The sequence below is a fragment of the Prionailurus bengalensis genome, chromosome D3 (genome assembly GCF_016509475.1).
Source record: "Prionailurus bengalensis isolate Pbe53 chromosome D3, Fcat_Pben_1.1_paternal_pri, whole genome shotgun sequence".
NCBI classification, from domain to species: Eukaryota; Metazoa; Chordata; class Mammalia; order Carnivora; family Felidae; genus Prionailurus; species Prionailurus bengalensis.
This window is the reverse complement of record NC_057356.1, coordinates 93,626,009-93,646,649: the sequence shown is the minus strand read 5'-3', so window position 1 is coordinate 93,646,649 and position 20,641 is coordinate 93,626,009. Positions and strand designations below refer to the sequence as shown.

The window sequence follows — 20,641 nt, the reverse complement described above, 5'->3', positions numbered from 1 at the left end:
CCGCAGGAAGGAACACACAATAAGGTAAACGTATCAAGTGTACGTGCCCAGGAGAAGCAGCCGCACTCTGGCGTCAACGGCAGCCTCGCGTTACAACGTAAATAACCGTAACTACAGTGGGTGAGAAAACATTTTCTTTCTCAGGACTTAAAATGTCCCTTTAAAAAAATGCTGTTTACATATGAAGAAAACCCTAAGCTAACAACTCTAGCACCTGGCTGGCTCAGCGTGCGACTCTTGATCTCAGGGTCCTTGAGTTCAAGCCCCACGCTGGCTGCAGAAATTACTTAAGTAAATAAACTTAAAAGAAAGTTGTTGGGGCATGGCTCAGTGGGTGGAGCATGCCAACTCCATCTCGGGAATGTAAGTTCGAGCCCCCCGTTTGATATAGAGATTACTTAGAAAGAAAAGGAAAAAAAAGAAAAGAAAAAGAACAACTAAATTAACAACTCTAAAATTTAACTTTGTCCTTTCTAGGTTTCACACTACAAATAATACATATGCTGAGCTTCCTAGAAAAATACTGTTCATTTATTCAACAAAGTCAGAAACGTGAGACAGAAGGAACTTGGGCATTACTTGAGAGGCCTCCCATCGTTTTAGATACGATGAAACGGTGTGTGGCCACGTGGCTGGCGTGCGTGATTCAGAACTGGCCGGAGCAGACCAGGCTTCAGGTCTCCTGATTCCCAGCATCTAGGTTTCCCCCTCGACCGCATGAGGCTGCCATCTCCTTAGCCCTTTTCCACCTGCTTCTGACTGGGGAAAGCTCAGTCACAGAAATAATCATTTACCCTGTGACGCGCCTTCAACTAAGCCTCAGACCTAAGCAACGGTCTGCTTCCTCTCAGGATCCCCCCCCACATCTTCTAACCATATTATCTATATAATCACAGGACTACTGGCAAGGTATGTCCATCCACACGACGGCTTAGAAGGGAACAAAACAGTCTTGCTCCCTCTGGATCCTACGTGACAAGTACTGCCTGGCACACGGGCAGCGGTCAATACGTGTTTGCTGAATTAACGACACTGCAAATACAGAACGGCAATCAAATTTCAAGCAATATTATTTACTTACTTACATATCAATACAAGTGTGAATGAAAACACTCATTTGATATAAAGGTTGTGATAGGATTATCTTTTGTTAATAAACATAAATAGTAAAGATCATTTGAAATATCAGCAGTTAAATGTGATTTAGAATTAATGAATTTCATGTATTACCATTCAAAGAAAACTTTTCTGTCAGAATAAATTTTTATCTTTCAAAATGAAAATCAAACTCCTAAAATACTAAATGATCAGCAATTTAAATACACATAGAAATACCTGCTTTTTCTGACGTCCTCAGAAATACCATGTCCGATGGAATTCTTTGATTCTGCAGAGAGTAATATAAAATACTAATTATACATATGCAAGTTTATAAAGTAACACCATTCCATTACAAAGTAGAAATAGCTAGCAGAAACTATCTAAAAAAATGTTATAATAAAATTTATACTGAAGCAATTAACATTAATGATTTGTATAACAATTTGTATAACTGATACTCAAATTCATTTTTTAGTTAGACTTTTTACCATTTTTCCCTGTTAACAAACCATGAAAATAGCATTTGTGAAGACCTGAAACCTACTCCATTTCTGAAAAGTGTTACATATTGCCTTTTCTTTGGCCTCTTTCTTATCTGAACTTGTGCATACAAGACAGAAGTTTCTGCCCTAGAAAAAGTTATGTCCTCCCTATTAGACTAAAAAACCCTGGGAAGGGAGGGTAGGGTTCCAAGGCCTAACACAAAACAGAAAATACCATAAATAAACTATTTACTACATATTGTAAATGAATAAATGTACTACTGAGCAAACAAACGAAACCCCCACAAATTTGAGAGAGATTCTTTTATAAAGCAGAAAAGGACAAAATCTCAAAAGTACTATATAGCATATAAAAACTTTTACAAGAATTCGCTATTAATACATTTATTTAATCATTGCTAATCATTCTATCAATTGGGAAAGCTGTATCAAACTAAGAAAAATATATAGTAAAGAACATTTCACGTAACATCCTAAAGTACTTATATTTTTTGAGACCTGATAAAGTAGAGGAAGCAAGCAATACAAGCAAAGCGAGCAAGCAATACAAACAAACAGAAGTTGTTAGGCTGAGAACACCACGCTGTGGGATAAAGCTGTTAAGTACTGAGATCTAAAGAAGTCTTAGGTCAAAAAGGAAATCACGATGGAAGTCAGAAGATATTTTTAGCTGAACGATAAAAATGCAACACAGCAGAGCATATGGAACCATGCTCCCAATGCCAAAGGGAAACGTTAAGAGGAAAATGTATACAGTTAAATGCACACAATGGAGAAGGGAAGCTAAAAATAGAATCTGAATATCCACTTGAAAGCAGGGTGACAAAAGCCAATGAGCCCCAAACGAGGTACAAGGATGTAAGCAAATACAAAGCAAAATTTAATGACACAGAAAACAAGCGTATATATATATATATGTATATGTGTGTATATATATATATATATGTGTAATGATCAGCAAGAAAGTTTTTTTAAATATGTCCATTTCAGCAAAAAGAAAAGCGAATGTTAGACTATAACTAATAAAAGATGCAGAGCAAGTCAAGTTCTGTAAACAAAAAAAACTATCAAACATTACTGAGAGAAGTTAAACAAAACCTACGTAACACAGAACACATCCTGTACCAAAATCAGAACACAAAGATGTCAGGTGCCCATCAACTGATCTAACACAAACCCAATGAAAATCTTAACACGTTTTTTGGGAGGAACTGACAGGTATTCCCAGTATTTACCGGGAAATGCAAAGGCCGAGAATGAACAAGACAAATGTGAGAAACAAGGAGGCTGAGTCTACAGTATAATAAAACTAAAGTATCAGACTAGAGCAATTACGACAAAACGGTTTTCCACCTCGACAGACAGTACTACTGACGTACACGCAGAGACAACAGAAGGCTGGCCCACATGTTCATGAACACCAGGTTAACGAGAAAGGTGCCACTGCAGACCAATAAGGAAAAGTGTTGAGAAACAGATATCTACAGAAGATGACGGGAAAGAATACCAAATTTCTATAACAGTCAAAACATAAAAATCTATCCCGAGTGAAACTGAATCTATCCCGAATGAATTTCTAAATGTCAAAGTCAAAGCGATAAAGCTCCTAAAATACAGAATATTTTGACAATTTTTTGGTAGGGTCCCTACCAAACCTAACAAGACTCCTCCTCACAATCAAAAATTTTAAAAACCAACCAACCAAACAAAAACCCAATTAACTATAAATGAGAAGATTAATAAAATAGACTTCATCAAAATTAAGAATATCTGTTTAACAAAGCACACCAGGGAGGAAAATATTATTTGCAACATTATCACTAATAAGAGACCCCCCCCAACCGGAATACCTAAAGGCCTAAAACCTGATAAGAAAAGAAGAGATAACTTAGAAGAAAAATAGCAAATGATTTCAATAGGCTCTTCCCAAACAAGAAAGGTATGCAAAGGCATATGAAAAGGTGTGCAATTCTGTTACTCTTCAAGGAAATGCATGTTAAAACCACCACTACCACACACATACTGGAAACGCAAAATGCACAGGGTTGGCAATGCCAAGTGTTGACAAACACGTGAAGCATCCGGAACTCTTACGCACTGCACTGCACCGCCCACTAGAGGAGAACGTGGTACACTGCCTTGCAAGGTCATTTGCAGTATCCACTAAAGTGGAGTATATGTATCCCCCATGCCCCGCAATCCCACTCCTTAGGCATATATACAGTAGCACCGTGTGCACAATTATCACTTCTAACAGGCAAAACTAAAAGCTGCCCAGATATGCACCAACGGTAGGACGGACAAAGGGCACACTGCGTAACAACGAGAAGAGCAAACCATGGACACACAACAAAACGGAAGAATCTCACAGGCAGTACCGGACCAAAAAAGCACCCACCCAAATACATCCCCCATCCCACTCCACCAGGTGCCCCTGCTAAGTTGATTCTTAACAATAATTTTATTTGGAAGTCTTTTATTCTTTTTAATGCTATTGTAATGGAATGTTTTCCCTTAATTTCACTTCAGGCCATTACTCTTTAGTCCCTCACCCTGTTTTATTTTCTGTGAAGCACTCATAAAGAGTATTAAACAATCATGGATACTTTTTATTTTTCCCTCCCTTCAAGACTATGAGCAACACAGGAGCAGAGACCCGTGTTTTCTTAACATCATAGACCCTGGTACGATGTACAACTGTTCCTCCGACCATCACCCATTCAGGATATCTGGTTTGTGATTTTTGGCAATTATGAATAATACAGGCATAAACATTCATGGATGGCCTTCTGTGCCAATTCAAATTAACATTTCTCTGTGATAAGAGGTCCAAGAGTTCAACTGCTGGGCCATACCACAGTTGCATATTAAATTTTTTAAGAGACTGTCTATTGATTTTCTAGGGTAAGTGTAACATTTGATGTTCCCACTAGAAATGTGAGTGGCCTTTCTTCACAGCGTTGCTAGCACCTGGTGTTGTTATCAGTTTTCATTGTAGCCGCTGTGCTGTGTGTGCACGGAGACGTCACGGTGCTGTCACTCGCATTCACAGATTACTGATGACGCTGGGTACCCTCTCCTGCTCACTCTCCAGCTATAATCTTCTTGGAGACACATCTCCTCCGTCTTCAGTTCGCTTTCTCACTTGATTCTTCGTACTGTTGGGTTTTCACATACTCTAGATACACAAATCAATCAGCCATGTGGTTTACAGACGTCTCCTTCTGGGCCTTTTAGCCTGTTTTCATCGTAGTCACGTGTTCTTTCACAAGCACAAACGCTTTATCTTAATGAGATGCAACGTATCGTTATTTTTCTTCTCCGCATCGTGCTTTTGGCATCAAGTCTAAACACCAGTGTCCTACCCTAGATTTGGAGTATTCTCTCCGGTGTTTTTCTTCCGAAGGTTCACACTTACACATTTTTCACTTAAAGTCACGATCCATTTTGATTTAATACCTCTATAATGTGTCACATTCAGATTGGGTTCGTTTTTTTAAACCCTGGACGTCCACTAGTTCCAGGCTCATTGGTTGAAAGGCCAACCTTTCTCCATTTGAATTGCTTTTGCACTTTGTCAAAACTCACTTGAGCATTTTGGGTGTATCTATTTCTGGGTTCTCCAGAATGTTCCACCGATCTCGATTTCTCCCCTTCTTACACGCTGGGCTCGGTCATGCGCCTCAACACCAGGAAGTCACCCTTCTCGCGTTATTCTCCTCACCAGCACCGCTTTGCTATCTCAGCCTTCACAAATGGCTTTTACAATAAGCTTATTTTGTATGTAAAAAGTGAACACAAAAAAACAAAATCATGCTGAGATTTTAATGGAAATGATATTAAACCTATATTCAATTTGAGGAAAACTGGAATATTCCAATCCAAATCCACAGTATCTTTGATGACTTTCATGAACACATTGTCATTTTCAGTCATACCTAAGATTTAGTTTTCATAGTAGTGATTTATTATAAAGCGACTTTATTTTATTTTTTTTTTAAATTTTTTTTTTTCAACGTTTATTTATTTTGGGGACAGAGAGAGACACAGCATGAATGGGGGAGGGGCAGAGAGAGAGGGAGACACAGAATCGGAAACAGGCTCCAGGCTCTGAGCCATCAGCCCAGAGCCTGACGCGGGGCTCAAACTCGCGGACCGCGAGATCGTGACCTGGCTGAAGTCGGCCGCTTAACCGACTGCGCCACCCAGGCGCCCCAAAGCGACTTTATTTTTAATTTGTTTCCACATGTTGGAAATGGGATTGGTATTTGAGTGGTGATCTTATAATTAGCCACTTTGCTAAATCTACTCGTTATCATTAGTTCCAGGAGGTTTTCATAGATTTGTTGGGATTGTCCACACACACAATCATGTCATCTGCAAACAGGGACATTTTTATTTCTTCCTCTCCAACCTGAATTCCTTTCATTTGCTTTACCTGCCTTATTCTACGTGGCTAGAAATGTTAGTCGAGTTAAGACTGGTAGGAGCATGGGTGCCTGGGTGGCTCAGTCAGTTAAGTGTCTGACTTTCTCTCTCTCAAGAAATTTAAAAAAAAAAAAAAAAAAAAAAAAACATTAAAAATTTTAAAAAAAAAACAGTGGTAAGAGCAAACATCCTGGACTTACTCCCAATCTGAAAGGAGAGGCATTCAGACTTTCACCATTAAGTGTGATCTTGGCTGTACATATTTATAGGTGCTTTTTAATTAACTGTTTAATGCAGGCTGTGGAGAGTTTTTATTATGAGTGTGTGTTGGATTTACCCAAATGTTTTTCCTACATCAACTGATATAATTTTTTTACTTTTTTTATTTTTGAGTTTGTTAACAGGGTGGACTACATCCGGTGCTTTCAGAACGCTGAACCAGCCTTAGATCCCCGGAATAACGTCCACTCTGTCCTGATGTGCCGTTTTTCTCTATACTGCTGATATCCATCGGCAACTGTTTTCCTAAAGATGTCTGTGTGTATATGCACATTATTTGCGGTTTTCTTTTGCTGTACTGTCTTGTGTTGGTGTGAGGGTAACACTGGACTCCTAAAATGAACTGCGTAATGCTCCATCCATCCTCCACCATTTTCTGGACACTACCGTGCAAAAATGATGTGAAGTCTTCTTGAAAGGTTTCAAGGAGTTCTTCAGTGGAAACATCTGGACTTAGATACTTCCTTCTCAGAGATTTTATTTGTTTTTTAACAACTGCGGTTTATCACAGGTATGACATGCATTTTTTATTCATCGGTGCCAGCCTCAAAGCAATTTCCTCTCATACCCATCGCAGTCCCCATTGCAGTCACTGACACGCCGATGGTAACGTCATTTTTATTTGTTTTAATTTTATTTATGTAATCTTTACACCCCCAAGATCAAGAGTCACACACGCTTCCGACTGGACCAGCCAGGCGCCCCTTTCTCAGAGATTTGAAATTACTAACGCCACTTCCTTACTGTTTGTAGAACCATCACATTACCGGTTCCATTTTGACTGTTTTGATGGTTTGTGGTTTTGGAAGAAGTGGTCCCTTTCGTCGAAGCTGGTGTGCTAGGGAGCGTACAGCTCTCGGTGGGAATCCATGATTCTCCTTTCGATGGCCTGGGATCAGCAGTAATGTCCCCTGTGTCACTACGGAGACTGGTGACTTGTGTCACTGCTCTTCATTTTTATCACTCCTGGGAGAGGTTTATCGGTTTTATTAATTTGTCTAGAAGAACCAGCTTTCGCTTTCACTGATTTACTATCTTGTTTCACTGACTTGCTCTTATATTTGCTTCCTTCCGCATACATTGCTTTAATTCTGCTCTTCTAGTCTCCTGAGCCAGGGACTAGACCATTAACTTGAGATGTTGACGTCCTTCTAACGTAGGTGTTGACGACTACAAAATTCCCACTCAGCACCGCCGCACGTGCGTACCACGTATTTTGAATGTTGAAATTCCACTTTCACACAGTTGCATTTTGTTTCCTGGATTCCATACTTAAAGTACACTGTTTACTTTTCACCTATTTTAGAGTTCTCCTGTTGTCTTTCTGTTGTCAATTTCTGATTTGACTCTACCATGATGAAACAACACGCTGTATGATTTCAAATTCTTTTCATTTTCTTGAGGTTGCTTTTATGGATCTGCTTTAACTGGTGCATGTTGAAACTTGGTGCGACTAGAAATAAATGTGTGTCTTCCTACTGCCGGGTAGAGCGGCCTGCATTTGTCAGTTAGATCTCGCTGGCGGACTCCGTGGGGATCTTCTCTGTCAGTGCCGATGCTTGGCCCACCACTTCTGTCTGATGCTCAGAGGGTGGGGCTGAAGTTCTCACTCGGAACTGTGGATCTTTTTCCTTTGTTCAGGTCCAACAATTTTTGATTTGTGTATTCTGTGGTTCTGTTGTCTGTTGAGTACAACTTCAGGGCCGTCTCGTCTTCCTGATGGATAACTCTGTTAATATTATGTGAGGTCTCCCCATCTCTAATAATTTTCTTTGCTCTGAGCTATCCTTCACTGGATATTAACTCAGCCCCTCCTACTTCCGATTAATTTTATGCGATGTGTACCTTTTCCATTCTTTTACCTCCTTTTATCCTACCCGTGTCACTGGATTTGAATTCCTTGTGAGAGGCGCATGGCTGGGCCTCCTTTCTTCATCCACTCTGCCTGTCTCTGGATTGGTATATTTAGACGGTTCGCAATGAACATAAATTACTGACACATTACAGAAGTCTGCATTTTATGATCTGTTTTCTGTTGTCAGGTTTCCCCTGGTATTCACTCCTCCGTTTCTAATTTCTTGCCGTCTGGTGTGTTACCTGAAACCTGTTCAGGAGCCCATCTTAGTTTATTTACAGCATCTCAGACTGTCTCTCTCTGCATAGTTATTGTCGTGTCTGTTCTGGGTATTAAAATATACATTGTAATGCTTGGTAAAATTGTTGAAAATATTTATTAAATTGCATTACCTTAAAAAAAATAGGATAAAGAAACTGTCTTTCAATTCAGCTGTGAAAAAAAAGAAGATATTCTTTTCTTGCTCATTTTGGTTGAGCAGAAGAAGGACTCAACAACAGTGTCAACTTCAATCCTGCTTGTGTCCTCTGGATCCTTCTCAAACACTTGGACTTCAGAGTCGGGTGTTAGGACCTGGACAATGACCTGGACAACCTTCAACTTTTAAAAGTCTCTTGTCACAAACAGTTACCTGCCTGACACATTCCTCAAGTATTAATATTTAAATTGACATGTCTGTCTAAAATTTTAGATACTTCTTAGGAGGGTTGGTTCCTTGTTCAGCCAGGAGACAACAACTGCCCTGCGTGCATAACCCGACCCTGACTCTGAATGGATCTAGCCTACCACTTTCCAAGTGTACATCAAAGAGATGCTGCTCCTGGGAGGGGCTGAGGCTGGAGAACTGGGAGTTTACACCCAGATCCATCTGGCGTTGAAGCCCACATCTCCCCTTGCCCACTGTGCCCAGCTGCTGCTCTCCCGTGAGTTGCACGACTCCCAGCATCTGCAGCACTGGGCCGAACTCGATCAGCGTACCTCAAATATCTACACAATGACTATCCATATACGAAGCGTAATTCCACATCAGGATACAGAATTAGAAGAGCTACCCTCCAACATAACATCCCCCAAGGAAGTATCCAAGGATTGATTTCTAAGTAGCAATGTGGTCAAATAACAGAGAAGTAACTTTCTGGTTAGTGACAAGTATTTCCAGAATCCTTAAATAAAAAGTAAAAAGACAAAACCATTTGCTACCGTATCATTGCCATTTCCTTATGACACTTAGTCAGTCAGTAAGACAGAAACTTTTATCCCTAAAAAAGCCACAAAGTTGGTTTAACAAATATAAATTCACTACTAAAAACTTATCACTTCATAGCAATTACCAGAAATTATGTCTCAAGATTCTAAATATTCAAGTTTTTTAAGTAACTAAAATATGTGGAAAATTTTTATGTGAAAGTAGGTGTAAAATTGGCAATGTAAAAAAACTAAATCAGGTACAGGTGTCACCCCTCTTTTTTAGTGTATAACATTTCCTGAAGATTAGTGAAAATATTTTAGAAGTTCTTCCTGTAGCTCTGCTACCGAATCTCTCAGCATCAGGGTAGAGAAGGGGCCGTACACATGCTTGCGTAATAATACCAATCTAGTGTTGGGAGTGCCACCCACACTGCTCTACCCATGGAACACTGCAGGGACACCCACACTGCGCTACCCGTGGAACACTGAAGGGACAAAACAGAAGATGGGCAGCTACCCCATTACCATAAAACCTTTTCCTGGATGTCGACAAAGGCCCATGTCCCTCATCCATCTCTCACAGATGGAGAGTACACCTGAGAGGCCAGAGAGAGGCCCAAGGGGAACGCCCCCACGTTGATCTCGACATCCACCTTCACATCCATCTACAGGACAGAAGAGAGGAGCACACACAACGTGGCCAAGAAGGACTCACGCTACTCAGTAACAATGGGAGCACTGAAGAGCACAACAGTCCATCAACTCTGGCAGGGGAGGGAAGGAGAACGTGAATAACAAGAGAGCAAAGGAAATGAGAGATGGAACCATGACAAGGCCGAGCAGTGCTCCCCGATCCACAGAGACTCTCTCTGCTCCTTAAACACCACCATCAACACCACGCAGCCTCTTGAGAAGGAAACAAGACGCGATGGGTGTCACTGCTGGCACAGGTCCCAGCCCGCAATCCATGCTGCCGGCTGCCCACTTTTGTCCTGACGGGCCACCGGGAGCTGCCCTGGGGAGGACCCCCAGCCTTCCCACCGTGTGGTCGGGAACGAAGGCGGCCTCCTTCCGGCCAAAAGCTCATGGAACCAAGGCCCTGAACCTGCCAACAAGCCCCCACGAGCCGGAGGCGATGGCCACCTGGCTGACTACAGCCCTGAGAGGGACCCGGAGCGAGGACCCAGGTGCCTGACCACAGAAAGGGTGAGGTATTGGACACTGGCAGCTGACTCTCATTTGCTCAGTCATCTGTCATCAGCATTTACCCCACAGAAGCGCGAAGAGGTGTGTGTATAAGGATGTTCACACCGCGCTTTGTAAGAGGCGAACAAAGACACCATCTGAAAATCTAACCGCGGATCAAAGCTAGTGACTTGCAACGTCCATATGACCAAACGCTACACACACAAGTTGCACATCAGTATGCTCAATTTTAATCCTTTTTGTAAAATCAAACAAGCATACCTCAAAACATGGCCGATGTAGAGCTGAAAGCAGCAAGAGAAAGCCCACGATGGTCTTGAGGAGAAAGGCCTTCTGGTACTAAACCCCTCCACAACATGGCTCAGGCTGGGTGCGTGGCCCGGGTGCCAGCTGGCACCGAGGGCTCAGACTGCTCTTGTAAGAGGCCTTATTACAACTTTTCCTGCGACACTTTTTAAAAGTTGTTCTAAGGGCGCCCGGGTGGCTCAACCAGTTGAGCTTCTGACTTCGGCTCAGGTCACGATCTCGCCGTTCGTGAGTTCGAGCCCCGAGTCGGGCTCTGTGCTGACAGCTCGGAGCCTGGAGCCTGCTTTGGATTCTGTCTCCTCTCTGCCCCTCCCCTGTTCATACTCTGTCTCTGTCTCTCTCTCAAAAATCATTAAAAATTTTTTTAAAAATACAATAAAATAAAAGTTGTCCTAGAGCCTTTGAAAAAAACAAAGAGGCTACCTGCTCAGTGGCCATTACTCAGGGATGTGGGCAGAAGCACCACCCCCCCTCCCCCCCCCACAGGCAGTCAGCCTGCTCACCCCAGGCCGCTGGCAGCTTCCACCACTGACACTGACAGGCTTTCTGAGCGGCTTCCGCCTCCACAGACCTGAGCCGTTTCTTCCCAATATTCTCTGACTTCCACTGACCCTCCCTTCTTTAAGGTAAATTCTAAACCCTAAGAATATCAAATTCTTATGTGTAATATATCTATCTATAATAGGAAGTTTTAGAAAATGAAACATTCTATTATAAATAGGTTCTAACTAATACAGTTTTTTCATCAAATGAAATAATTCTAGTAATACAATATTAAACAGTTAACACAGGTCTTGTTTTTAGACAAAATATGATTTCACCTGCACACAATGAAATATACTAAAGCAAAAACAAACTAGATTTTTCTTCATATATATCCTATCTTACAAAAGATGTTAAGACTTAAAATAACTGTCTCATACAATTTCCTTTAGATTCAAAGTTACTGCAATCAGGCTAAATGTTAATCAGCGGCATACACACGTCTAAAATATATTAAAAATGCATCAACCTTTTCCACTATGATGAGGTCTCCAACTTGTATGTCTGAACTCTTAACTTGCACTTTACCTTAAAGAAAAGAAGAAGTATAATCAACTCAAGGAAAAACAGCACACCAAGTTAAAATTTCAATTAGCAATTAATACTCCAGAAATAACTTTTGGGGTGGAAAAACACTAGAAATTTATCTGTACTTATACTTTCAAAATAAATTGATTACACAGTCACCAAAAATGAACTTCTCTTAGCTCCCAAATACGAACAGGTAACTGTCCCCAGTAAAAGACGTGGGGTACGGGAGAGGGCTCCAACCGGAATGTTCTTCCCAAATCCACCATTATTTCAGGTCTGGGTCCAGTACTGACCATCAGAATAGCACTCAAGATGACTTAATGAGTGAGTAACAGGAAGATGTATCCTTGTATTAACATTGTAAATGGCACTGATGGACACAGAACTGACAGAAGTAAAGAAAACGATGTATAAAATCACCGACATTTCAGAACTGATAACTGATACCCATACAGCTGACAGCTTTATTACGAACAGTGATTCATCCACGTGATACAGTGTGTCAATTCTTAGATTATTTGTATCATATCCAGTCTGCAATAAGCACCTATAAAACTTAACATATAAGCCTCTAAGACAAAGTTAACATCACGCAGAGTAGATGAAATGTGGAATACACAATTTGAGACACCCTTCTACATAAGTAACGAAACTTACTCAAGTTCTCTCTCTCCCTGGGACTCCGAACCCTTCCCCTTCCCTCCTGCCCTCCCTCCTCCCCCTCCCCCTCCCTCTGTCAATCTCCCTTTTAGGACCAGCAACAGCCTCGTGGATCTATTTTTACCTTTTCGTGACCACCGTTTTTAACATGGGGAAAGGCCTGTCTTTACATTCAATCTATTCTGAAAGCTAATGGGACAGGAGGGAAGCCCACATCGCATTATCAAAAACTAACGTTAGCAGTCATACTACTGACTTTTCGACCACGTTCAACTTAGTACAAACTTATTTCCTAATTACTTCTTAAAGCAGCTCAGTTTCAAGAGTACCACAACTGTTCCTAAAAATATGTTTTGAGGATATCCAGAAGTTTTGTATTTTATTTTTCTACATTCCTCAATTAGACAGTAAGCACATAAGGAATGGAACTATTGGGGGAAGCTATATTTTATTCATATTATAAAACAGCAATGTTTGGGGGTGCCTGGGCGGCTCAGATGGTTGAGTATCTGATTTCAGTTCAGGTCATGATCTCACGGTTCGTGAACTCGAGCCCTGTGTCGAGCTCTGTGCCGACAGCGTGGAGCCTGTTTGGGATTCTCTCTCTCTCTCTCTCTGTCCATCCCCCACTTGCACATGTGGTCTCTCAAAACTAAATAAACATTAAAAAAAAAAAAAGACAATTCTGGCATCTTTTATTAAAAAAAATAAAATAGAGCACCAATGTTCTTTAGCGTTACTGTGAAACAAATCTTCAGATATCTTCATAACTGGTAAGTACATCTACTGGTAGTCAGAAAGTATACTTACAGAAGAATGTCTATTTTAGTTACTTTTTCATTTGGCCCCTTCAAGCTTCTTGTCTGTACTCCCACTGTTATGTTTTCTACAGCTAAGCACCAGGCAGTAAACGTACCATACCGATCTCATTATTACTGAGTATTATTCAAAAGAATTCCTGTCTTATCACTTCATTTTATTTTCTCTCCTACCATCCATTCCACTGTTCCTTCTGCTTTTCTATATTCTCTGTAATAGACCCATTTAGAAAGCAGAGACAGAAACAGCCATAATCATAAGATGGAATAAACGTCGTAAATAATTTTTAAATATTTTGAAACAGAAAATATACCCTTTTCTGACTCCACGATCACGGTCTTACATTTCTGAGGAAGAGGTACCATTCTGTCACATCACAGACACAGTTTATATTTAATAGCCTTTAATTTTTAGGTATTGTGCAGTGATTTTCATTCATTTCTATGGAGCTTCCTTGCAAGTACATGTTTAAAGAAAACAGGTGATGGTAAAACGCAGTGCAGAAATTCTTGTGTTAATAATAGGACAATATGGGGGCGCCTGGGTGGCGCAGTCGGTTAAGCGTCCGACTTCAGCCAGGTCACGATCTCGCGGTCCGTGAGTTCGAGCCCCGCGTCGGGCTCTGGGCTGATGGCTCAGAGCCTGGAGCCTGTTTCCGATTCTGTGTCTCCCTCTCTCTCTGCCCCTCCCCCGTTCATGCTCTGTCTCTCTCTGTCCCAAAAAAAATAAATAAACGTTGAAAAAAAAATAATAATTAAGAAAAACTAATAATAATACGACAATATGAACAAACACACGACAAGGCTATCGTGTCAAATCGGTACAGCAATCTGCCTCCAAGTGCACATTTCTAAACGTACAGAATTGGTCAAACTGTTCAGTAGCTCTTGGTTCTCTAGGAATTTTCATCCATGTGCAGGGGGCTGTCTGTACTTCCTGCATAGCCTCAGTCCCATGAACTCACAGCCTTCTGTTCCCTTTCGTCAAGAACAGCTGAAGCTTTAGTATTAATAAGATATTAATTCTCCCTTAAATTTATCTTTAGACTCAATGTGATCCCAATCAAAATCCCAGCAGGGATTTTTGATTTGAATATTTTACAGAAATTGACAAGCTGATTCTAAAAGTCATATCGAAATCCACGGGACCTACACTAGACAAACAACTCTGAAAACAAAAAAACAAAGTTGAAAGGAAAACACTACCTGACCTCGAGAATTATTCTCAAGAAACAGTAATCAAAAAAGAATGACGTTAGCATGAGAACAGACCAACAGATGGGTGGAGTGGAAGAGAGAGTCCAGAAATAAAGCCACACGTAAAAGACAACTGATTTCTGACCAAAGTATACGGCACTGCAGGGAGACAAAGATCACCTTTTCAATCAACGGTGCGGGAAACATTTGGAGATCCACATACAAAAACAGCCCTTACTGGTACCAGTACAAAGGTTTACTTACTCAAAATAGATACACATAGTGCAAATCCCTCCAGAAGAAGAAACGCAGGAGAAACTTAACAGAAAATCTCTGTGAACTTGAGTTAGGCCAAGAGTTCTTAGGCACCAAAAGCACAACCATAAAAGAAAAAACTGGTGAATCAGACTTCATCAACTAGAACATTACAGGGGCCACGAACAGTGCAAAAGCGTTAAGGCCACGGAATCGGCAGCTGACAAACAGCTGGACTCGGGTGTAAAAGGGAGGAAGCTAGAAAGACAGAAAGGGTGCCCGGCTCGCTCCAGGACAAGTGGCCTCCAGGCCCAGGTTGAAAACCCACCACCACGTGACAGGGACTGCAGAGGGAGAGGCGCCCCGGGGAAGAGCCAGGCTCTTCTCAGGGGAATCGAGAAGGCTCAGCTGGGGGCATCGGCAGGTGGAAGCCTGAGGCACCGATGTACAGAGTCCCAAGGTGACGAAGGGCGACGGCGCCATCGGAGGCTGTCCTAGGCCAGTGAGGGAAACGCGGACGAAGGCCCCGTGAGGCCAGTCCCAGAGCACACAAGCCAGGGCTCTGCTCAGGCTGGGGGGCCCCGGGGACCCCCGCTGAAGGTGGGTGGGGCACGGGCACGGAGGACCCGGATGTGCAAGGGCAGGAGCTATCCTTCCCGAGACACGGGCTGGGGACAAACGTGGGAACAAAATGGGCCACGCCCTACCCGCAGGAACCTTACCTAAAGCCCAGGAGATGAAATACATCCACATAGGAACTGTATTGACTACAGCCTAGGAAATTAAAGAAAAAAAGGAAATCCTGCTGTTTGGGGGTAAGGGTTAGAGAGCATCTTGCGGAAGGTAACCAATTTTTACTCTTAAACTTTCACCAGCAATAATCAAAGTAGTTTTAAAAAACATTCTTTAGCAATTAAAAAAAAAACAAAACGGGGGAGGGGCCAAGATGGCGCAGCACCATGGAAGTTCTTTTGTGCATCTCTCGTCCCTGAAATGCGGCCAGATCAACACCAAGCCATCCCGCATGCCTAGAAAACTGATCTGAGGATTAACACAATTTGCACAACCTGAACCACAGAACTCGGCAGGTACGTGGTGCGGAGAGGAACTGGGGGAGAGAGGAGCCGTGGAGGGCAGAGAGCTCTCGAAGAGAGGACGGAGATGGGGGGGAGGGTACTGGAAACCCCCACCCCCCGAAAGCAGCTGGAGAGAAAAGAGAAAGAGTGGCAGAATCAAAAAAAAGTAAGATGCTCAAGTTAAACACAAATTTTTTTTCTTATTCTATCAGGAAACAAAGTATGAGATAGCTTTAGAAAGAATATGGAAATAATGAAATATCGTGGTAAGAAACAGAGATGAAACACTGAATGTTATTCACTGGACCCCTTCCCTTCTAACATGGTCTCACTATCTGAAACAGTCTACCGTCCAAATACCAATGAAGAGCCCAAAATTGCCAGAAGAGACCATGCAGACAGACTTGCAGCCAACCAACGTACACGTTTTGGTGCAGCAAATGCAGAAATAAGCATCAATAGCAAATGACTACCTTCACGAAATAAAGATTTTGTAGGAAAGTACGCGGGTTTAAAAACCTACTAAGTATCTCACTCTTAAATATTTTATCAAGCAACAAATACAAATGAAAATTATGTGGTCCTACTATAGACAAGATACTTCAAAGTCTCGGTTAAGCCTGCTGGTGTCTGCCTAAGAGAAATTTCCAATCTCTGTTTTCTGTGGTTAGAAAGACTTTTTACACCTCTACCAAATGTTAAAATACAAAGTACTGTTAACACGAACGGCTCATAATTAACAAGTTCTAAGACTCTCAATCACGAAAACCAGAAACCTGACGAGAAAGCAGGCGCCTGCAAATGTACAAAAATCCCAATGCCCCGCGATTCTGTATGGTTATGTTACCGCTAAAAGGGAGATGAACTAAATAGGGCTCAAAATCGTCCCTAGTCTCTCATTTCCTCTAGATTTTCGCTCATCCCACGGCAGTTTCTTGCTGCACAAACACTCCCAGCGTGGAGACTAACATCGGGCCCTTGGTACAAGAGAGAAGAAACCACAGGTGAGGATAGTGAGCAACCACGAGCCTGTTCATGAGGGTTCGATGCCACTGGTCTAATTCACGAGAAGAGAATCTCCAAATAATGAAAAAAGAAAAATAACTGAGGAAGGGAAGGAAAGATTCTAAGATGCTGGAACATGCCGAAAAGGAACATTATTTAAAACTGGAATGGAGGGGCGCCTGGGTGGCGCAGTCGGTTAAGCGTCCGACTTCAGCCAGGTCACGATCTCGTGGTCCGTGAGTTCGAGCCCCACGTCGGGCTCTGGGCTGATGGCTCAGAGCCTGGAGCCTGTTTCCGATTCTGTGTCTCCCTCTCTCTCTGCCCCTCCCCCGTTCATGCTCTGTCTCTCTCTGTCCCAAAAATAAATAAACGTTGAAAAAAAAAAAAAAAACTGGAATGGAGCTGGCACGGAGATCTGGATGAATCTGGAGAGCTCAAGGCAAAGAATGGGGCCCAAAGAAATCTGACACATTTCTCAAAGGTCTGAGAAAGGAACTTTTTTTTTTTTTTAAGTTTATTTATTTATTTATTTTGAGAGAGAGAAAAGGGGAGGGGCAGAGTAAGGGAGAGAGAGAGAATTCCAAGCAGGCTCCACATCACATTGCCAGCACAGAACCTGACGTGGGGCTCGATCCCACAAACCATGAGATCACAACCTGAGCTGAAGTTGGATGCTCAACTGACTGAATAACCCAGGTGCCCTTTTAGTCTTTTTTATTTTTTAGGTTTTTTTTTTTTTTTCAAGTTTATTTTGAAAGCATACTGATGGGGGGGGGGGGGGGGGCGGGGCACAGAGAGAGGGAAGAGAAAATCCCAAACAGGCTCCATGATGTCACCCTGAACTCATGAACCCTGAGATCATGACCTGACCTGAAATCAAGGGTCAGACGTTTAACCAACTGAGCAACCCAGGTGCCTCTGGAAAAAGAACTTTAATAACATTAAAAACTGGTTTTAAAGGAACTAACTAACCATTTGCGGTAAAAAAAGAAGACAGGTCCCTTCTCCATGGAATAGACACCTGAAATGTGAAATTGCAAATGGAGGGAAACGTCAGCTATGAAAAATGAAAACACAGAAATATTACTGTAGGGAAATTAAGATATTCACACTAGGGTTGAACAGCCTTTCTAGGATTAAAGTAAAAACCACAAAGGAAAACAGAAGGTTTGCATACATAAAAATTATAAACTTATCTACATCTAAAAGAAAAAGATAGGGGCGCCTGGATGGCTCAGTCAGGTAAGCATCCGACTTCAGCTCAGGTTGTGATCTCAGGGTTTGTGGGTTCGAGCCCTGTTTCAGGCTCTGTGCTGACAGCTCAGAACCTGGAGCCTGCTTCGGATTCTGTGTCTCCCTCTCTCTCTGCCCCTCCCCTGCCCACGCTCTGTCTCCCTCTCTCTCTCTCTCTCTCTCAAAAATAAACAGTAAAAAACAAATTTTAAAGAAAAAGATAAAAAATGAGTCAAACAAGATAAAAATATTTGTCACGTGATAAGCTTCTCTTAGAGAAATTCTGAAAAGGTAGAAATGGACGTATGAAGAAAGACGAGTAAACTCGTATAAAAGATCACAATAAGCAAGGAAATGTGAAAAGGTAAGCAGCAAGCAAATCACAAGGAGAGTATTTTTCACCAGTCAAGGCAGCAAGTTAAACCCAATGCTGTACCTGACGCGAGCAAGGATGCTGGGGGAGGCGCGAGCGGGCACACCGGAATGCGAACAGGCCTAGGGCTGTCATATTTGATCTGGAAACCCCTCATTTACTTAAGTCATCCATCGTCTGAGATCCTGCCAGGTGCCAACAACCTCGGAACCTTCAGGGAAAACAGCCGCACGAACACAGAGCAGAGTACCCAGCAGCACAGCGACCAGCACAGTAACAGCCGCTACCAGAGGGAGGGGGCGGGGTGCTGGTGACACACACACACCGCCACACGACTCCACCTGTGCCAAGGTACGTCGTGTTAGCCGGCGTTTCTTGTTACTTTCACGTATTCCGGGCCCCAGTCTCCAAACAATGTGATAAAAGACACGCGGCGCACCAAGGCCACAAAGAAATGAATTCACACAGATCCTCCCAGGATGAGCTGAGAAAGCACGACGGGTCACGCACAGCCGGTCCCGAAGCTATGAATCTGCTCCTGTGTATCTGTCCCCCCAAACCCCCCCCCCCCGCCCCCAGGCGGACCCGTGTCCACCACGTGCAGCCACAGAGGGCGGAGCAGATAAGATCATGAATCTCAGCTGCTGATCGTGTCCGACCTACAACAACCTACAACAACCTACGACGACCGACCGATGGAGACCAACCATACAGATCTGACAGATGGAGAGCCGCTACTAGACGGCACACCTGTAGTAATGTATCCAGAACATTCTTGAACGGAGACTTCCCAAGCGCTGCTCAGCCCACAGATGCTGAAGACCACCCAAGATGAACGGGAAGCACCGAGCAGGCTCTGACCTCGTGGGAAAAGACGTACCGTTCTACTTGACCTGCACCATCACAGAAGTGGACGAACGAGGGATGGCACGTGAATAAGAAGGAAAGTCACCGATGCCTCTCTGAGCAGCAGCTGCAGAAACCCACTCCGATGACAGAATTCTGAGTTCATCAGCTCCTAAGCAATTTCTGATGGGAAAATTTAGCCAGCATTTGAGAGTACTATTTAAAAGAAACCCAACTATCTGAAGACATGACTGTCACAAAAGGGACTCCTTCTTGCCAAGCGGAAGATGCAGTAACCCAAGAAACCAGTTACATGTTAGGACGTGCCTGGGGAAGTGGGCATTGCCCACAGACAGTGTGTAAAATGCACTAAAGAGGGATTTTTAAAAAGAGATCTTTCAAGAAAACATTACGCACAAACAGTAAATTTCACTAAAAGATGATAAAATTTGAATAGGTATTTCATGATTTTTTATGTAAAAATAACAGTAAGAATTTTAACAAGTATGTGACAACAGTGTTGACAGAAAGAATCAAAGATGCTAAAATACACAGGAAGAAAGAACACTGTCTCAGCGGGTCAAGTTCCTTTCTGGCAAGGAAACTGGAACACAAGAAACACCTAAATATGTGAGCGTTCTCTCTGACAACTACACACGCACACAATGTACACAAGTTCAAAGACAACAGACTTTCTTCTCTCTTTCATATGTCTAACACGTTGAACAACAGAATGCCATAACCATTACAAGAAACAGGTAAGAGCCACTGGAAATCAGTCATCACCAAGTGTAAAGAGAAGCCACAGCCCAGAATTAATTCCCGATCATTTCTAAAGCTCCACATTAGCTTTAGGTGTGCATCTGGAATACACGGTAATAGTGGGTGACATGATACAGTCCTACTGAGATTTGATGGTTGATTAAAACAAAAGTAAACAAAAACCTCTGAGTTTATCCTATCTGCTAGAATACTACAGGAGCTCTTTCAAAACCACAGTCCAGGACTCACTCGTGTTTGAATCCCCGGAGGGGATCACAGTGCCGACCATAGTGAGTACTAAGTATCTGGAACTGAATCGTGAACCAGCCAGCAGAATGATTACAGCCCAGGATGCAATTTATACACCTCTCTGGAGCAAGAGGTTAAAAAAAAAAAAAAAAAAAAATAGCACTGATCCCAAGAAACCAAAAGCAGAATGACCCCACAATTCAAATTCCTCATCAGGGATTTCTGAA

General features: G+C 42.4%; 1 protein-coding gene across 5 annotated transcripts in view; it reads right to left on the bottom strand.

Moving 5' to 3' along the window:
* Positions 1-20,641, bottom strand: part of ATP9B (ATPase phospholipid transporting 9B (putative)) — a 252,267-nt gene that overhangs the window by 174,372 nt on the left and 57,254 nt on the right. For all 5 annotated transcript variants that reach the window (XM_043559118.1, XM_043559122.1, XM_043559119.1 and 2 more), the window contains 2 exons: positions 11,879-11,937; positions 1,336-1,387 (listed from right to left, as the gene is read on the bottom strand). In XM_043559118.1, the coding sequence (XP_043415053.1) occupies positions 1,336-1,387; positions 11,879-11,937 (111 nt within the window). The remainder of the gene's footprint in view (positions 1-1,335; positions 1,388-11,878; positions 11,938-20,641) is intronic.